The sequence below is a fragment of the Microtus ochrogaster genome, chromosome 2 (genome assembly GCF_000317375.1).
Source record: "Microtus ochrogaster isolate Prairie Vole_2 chromosome 2, MicOch1.0, whole genome shotgun sequence".
In the NCBI taxonomy this organism is placed as follows: Eukaryota; Metazoa; Chordata; class Mammalia; order Rodentia; family Cricetidae; genus Microtus; species Microtus ochrogaster.
Genome location: NC_022010.1, coordinates 17,914,100 through 17,919,060, shown reverse-complemented (window position 1 = coordinate 17,919,060; position 4,961 = coordinate 17,914,100). Strand labels below are relative to the sequence as shown.

General features: G+C 46.4%; 1 protein-coding gene across 1 annotated transcript in view; it reads left to right on the top strand.

The window, feature by feature from the left end:
• Positions 1-4,961, top strand: part of Tmem132d (transmembrane protein 132D) — a 626,664-nt gene that overhangs the window by 614,295 nt on the left and 7,408 nt on the right. Inside the window, exon 7 of the mRNA XM_013350265.2 lies at positions 2,710-2,983. Coding sequence (XP_013205719.2) covers positions 2,710-2,983 — 274 coding nt within the window. The remainder of the gene's footprint in view (positions 1-2,709; positions 2,984-4,961) is intronic.

Below are 4,961 nucleotides of genomic sequence, written 5' to 3'. Positions count from 1 at the left end.
AGAGAGAGAGAGAGAGAGAGAGAGATATGGTGTGTGTGTTGGGCATTGGGCATACATAGCAGAAAGTCATGTCCATTGTGCTTATGCTGAGGAGGGACACAAATGAGTGGCTAACTACCTATCTAGGCAAAAGCAAGAGTAGACGCAAGGGTTCACATGGTGACTTACTGGAACCAAGCCCCTAGAACCTGCCATATGGGCAATTGGACACCAACCACAAGCCTCCAGCTAAAGAAAAAGGAGCTTAGAGAGGGAGTCACGTGGATGGGTTTCAGGATAAGAAAACTGGCAGACTTTAGGAAGAAGCAGACAGCAGATGCTCTGAGCACTTGGCTCTGGTAAGACATCTGAAAGTTTGTCTGCCATAGTGGGCACCAACCTATTGTTGGTTGTCTACCTATTGCACACGTGGGCAGAATTTGGTAGAGAGGTAAACCTCCTGTCAGTCATAGGAAATCCAGATAAGGATCAGAGAGGCAGAGTCACAGAAGTTCAGCCTCTCTTTTTTGACCATCACTGCAGGGACCTCAGTGCGTACATATCCATGCACTGGAAACATTGCAAATGTCTGAGTAAGTAAGTATGTGCCAGCACACAAGGAAAGACTTCTGAGGCTGTCACTGGGAGGGCCTTGATAGTCTTCACCTCTTGAGGTCCACACCTCTAGTTCTGTGACATCTGGAAGAGGATTTAGCTTGAGGAGGGAGTTGGTGCCATGGACAGTGGGAAGATGGTTCTTGAAGATGCTTCTTTGGAAAACTGGGTTTTTAGGAGTTGGGATAGATGGTGAAGTCGATGTTGTTGTTGCTGCTGCTACTGCTGGTGCTGCTGCTGCTTCTGCTGCCGATGCAACTAGCCAGGTCTGGTACTAATGGACTCACATAGGGCTGTGCGCTCTCTGAGAAACGGGTCGCTGATATGTGAGTGGAGGCTGGAATGATGGTGGGAATAGACCAGTGTGTACAATGTATCAGACAGTGATACAATGTATCAGACAATGTAGCAGACAGTTGTTTGAAGCCACCTGTCCCTGTCTGCATTGATTACAGAATCTCACTAACCTCAAGGTAAACACTCATCTCTTCCAGGTGCTGACTTAGTGGATGTTGCTAGTGGTCACAACCTTGTCAAGTTAACTACACATTGCTGTTTGTCCTGGGTTGGCCTCAATTGTTAACTTGATACAGACAAGAGTCATCTGAGCAGAAAATCTCTATTGAGGAATTGTCTAGATTGGGTTGGTCTATGTGAATGTTTATGGAGAATTGCCTTAATTATTAATTGATACAGGAGAGCCCAGGTCACTCTGGGCAGCACCATCAACTAGACAAGTGCTCGTGGGCTATATAAAAAAGTTAGATAAGTGTAAGTCATGAAGCCAGCAAATAGCATTCTCCATTGGTTCTTATCTTCAAGTTCTTGCTTGAGTTCCTGCCCCTACTTCTCTCAATGATGGGTTTCAAATTGGATGTGTGAGCCAAATAAACCTTTTCCTCCCCAAGTTTCTTTCCGCCAGAGTATTTTATCAACGCAACAGAAAGGAAATCAGAACACTGTATGATGCGGGGCCTTAATCTAAAACTCACTGTGGCTTGAAGGACTATGTGCACAGCCTCTCATATCCTGTGCAGAACCAGCCAGATGTGGTTTAATGAACTCCTGAAAGCTGAGGTCTCAAAGCTGAGGTCTACCAGTAGGTTGGTGCCCCATCTAGAGGCTTCTGCAGAGAAGACTCGCTCAGGCATTGTCCAGAGGACTCATCACCTCACTAGCTGCTAATCAGTAGACAAGGTACCTACCAGCTGGATGTCCCCATAGGGCAGGCAGCTCAGAACTCAGCATCTTGCTTCATCAGAGAGAGCCAGTGACAGAAGCTATAGAAGATTACAAACTACGTTGATGTCACTGTCTTCAAACCCAATCCGGTAGCCAGGCATGAGGGTGTATATCTGTAATTCTAGAACCTGGGAAGCTGAGGCAGGAGAGTTGTCACCTGGGCCTCATAGTGGAACCTCGTATTAAGAAACGAACAAAAGGGCTTGTGAATTCTTCCACCCAGCAAATACTAGCTGAGTGTAAGTCTTAAAGGAGCCTTTTGACCCTTGATCTCTATTGGCAGGCAATGTTCGCTGGGGAGGGAGAGACAATGTCTTCCGTGGTTCAGACATGTTATTCACATGCCCATACTCCTGTAAATAACCTATCACACTGTCCCTGTAAGCAACCTAGTGAAACTGCTTGGTCCACCCACAAAACAACAAAAGGCACAAAATAGAAGGGGCTGGTGAGTAAAAGAAAGGACATCAGTAAGAGTGGGAGGGGATGAGAGAAGGCAATGATGGGGATGAATATGATCAAAATACATCATGTACATATATGAAAATGTCATCATGAAGCCCGCTATTATACATCGTTAATATATAGTAATAAAAATGTTAACGATGGGAAGGACTCTCCAGTCGCTTTTGAATAGTTACAGAACACGCTCAGCGTTTGATGAGGGGGGTAGAGAGAAGATGTCAGGGAGTGTGATCTTTGGGAAGCTCTTCACCCCCCATCGTACTTCTCCATGCTGAACTCTTGTCACAGCGCTGGTTAAACACCATGGATCTCCTGTGTGTCACCCGAGCCTTAAACAAGCAAGACTCTTTGGAAGTAGACTCATGGAGTCCCCAACAGTTGCCCCAACAAGTAACTCTCTTTTGGCAGGCCAGCTCGGGACAGTGAAGAGGAAGATGATGATGAGAAAAAGGGCCGAGGCTGCACCCTCCAGTACCAACATGCCATGGTGCGAGTCTTGACCCAGTTTGTGGCCGAGGCACCTGATCCCGGGGGACACCTGGCCTACCTGCTGGGCTCTGACTGGCAGGTGGACATCACGGAGCTGATAACTGACTTCATGCAGGTGGAGGAGCCCAGGATCGCCAAGCTACAAGGAGGGCAGATCCTGACTGGCCAGGAGCTGGGCATGACCACCATCCAGGTGAGGCATCTGCAGGGTTGGGTGGGGCTTTCTGTTCCACTGCTCTGCCAGGTGAGCATTCAGCTGTCTGCCATTGCTCAGAACAGAGTCTCCCAGGGCTTGCTTCAGTGAAATCACAACATACACAGTTTGTGATATACGACAAGGACCTTGAGACCCCCTCACACAATACATTGGTGATTCAGGGTTCCACCTCTTCTTGGCCATGTCTCCAAAGCCATAGCAGGTCTTACCGGCTTGAGAAGCAAAATCCTAGAGAGAAGTTCACCCTGCCTGGCTCATGGGCCTGGCTGTCTTCTCCATACTGACCATGGTCACCTGAATCTTCCATCTCAATAAAGCAAGGGAGGCAACATGGAAGAGTTTGGAAGGAGGAAAAGGAAGGGAGAAACAATGGAATTATATCATCGTCTCAAAAATGTTCAAAATGAAAAATAAATTTAAAATACTATTAATAATAGAGTCATCACTACTCCTAAGAGTTGTCCCCTGAGCTATATATACACAATAATAAAAATAATGTAATAATATAATAATAATAAATGAAAATGTTAATGTTGCTTCTATCAAACAACTAGGAAGAAAGTTGAAAGGCAATACCAGTAGCTGGGAGCCTGGACCTAGAGAAGGGTTTGGCTTTAAACTTCACTTTCAAAGTTGATTCCAGTCCAGAAAGGAATTGTATGTTAGCAAGGAGGAAAGGACTGCCTTCCTAGGTAAGAAGCGTAGGAACTGGCACAGCAGGGCATCCAGTCCTGAGGCAGATCCACCAAGTTCATTCACTTTTTTCTGGAGTCTTTCCTGTCATGCCCACCGCCATTTAAATGGCCACAGACATCCAGAGGTGGGGGTTGGTTGGAACTTGTGAAAACTGGTTTGCTGAAGCTGCTCTGAAACTCCAAAGTCAAAAGAGCAAGGTGGACAGGGGAGCAGACCTCATTTATCCAGGGGGCTGAGGATAAACAAAGTGTAGGAAGCCAGCTCTTCATCCTTCTAAAGTTGAGCTGGGCTGGGGAGAATCGTGCTCCCTGGTCCCCAGAGGTATGCAGAGGACATCAAGACCAGGCTGGACTCAGAAGGGGAGTTGGTGTGGGTGAGGGTGGGTATCATGTGAGGCAAGACAAGATTTCAAGATGCCCCTGGATCTCATGGTTCAGGCTTTCTCAAAGTGTGTGGAGTTGAATCCCAACGTGTTGATACAAGTCTTTAACCCCAGCTTTAGGGAAGTAGAGGCAGAGCTCTGTGAGTTCAAGACTAGCCTGCTCTACATAGCAAGTTCTAGACCAGCTGGGATTAGACAGTGAGATCCTGTTAAAGAAAAAAAGACCTCAAACTATGAAACTGAAGAACCCCGGACAGGAGATAGATTAGATGGTATTTGAATTAGGAAGCCTTATACTATTTTAGATATTATTCATTGATTGATTGATTGGTTGGTTTTTATGTATATGAGTATTTTCCCTGTAATTATGTCTGTACACCACACACATGCCTGGTGACCACAGGGGCCAGAAGAGTCAGAAGGAGGCGTGAGATCCCCTTGAACTGGAGTTACAGGTGGTTGTGATCATCCATGTGGGTGCTGGGAAGTGAACCCAGGTCCTCTGCAATAGAAGTTAGTGCTCTTAACCACTGAGCCATTTCTCCAGCCTCAAGAAGCCTTACTTTATAGTTCCATGCTGGCTTTCACATGTGAGACAGAAATAAATGTACAGTTAGGGTGTCAGGTCATGGTTCTCTCGGGGATGTGAAAGCTTTTGGAAGTTGAATGATTTTAGATAAAAGTGCACTGGTAATGGCAGAAATGGCCCACGGTGTGTATAAGAATCAACAGGCTCAGAAGAACAATGACATTAATTCCTCTTGCTAAGGAGAAGAGTGGCTCACAGTGACAGCCAGCATTGGCCTATGGGTATCCCTCTGCACACCTATGGATATCCCTCTGCACACCTATGGGTATCCCTCTGCACACCTATGG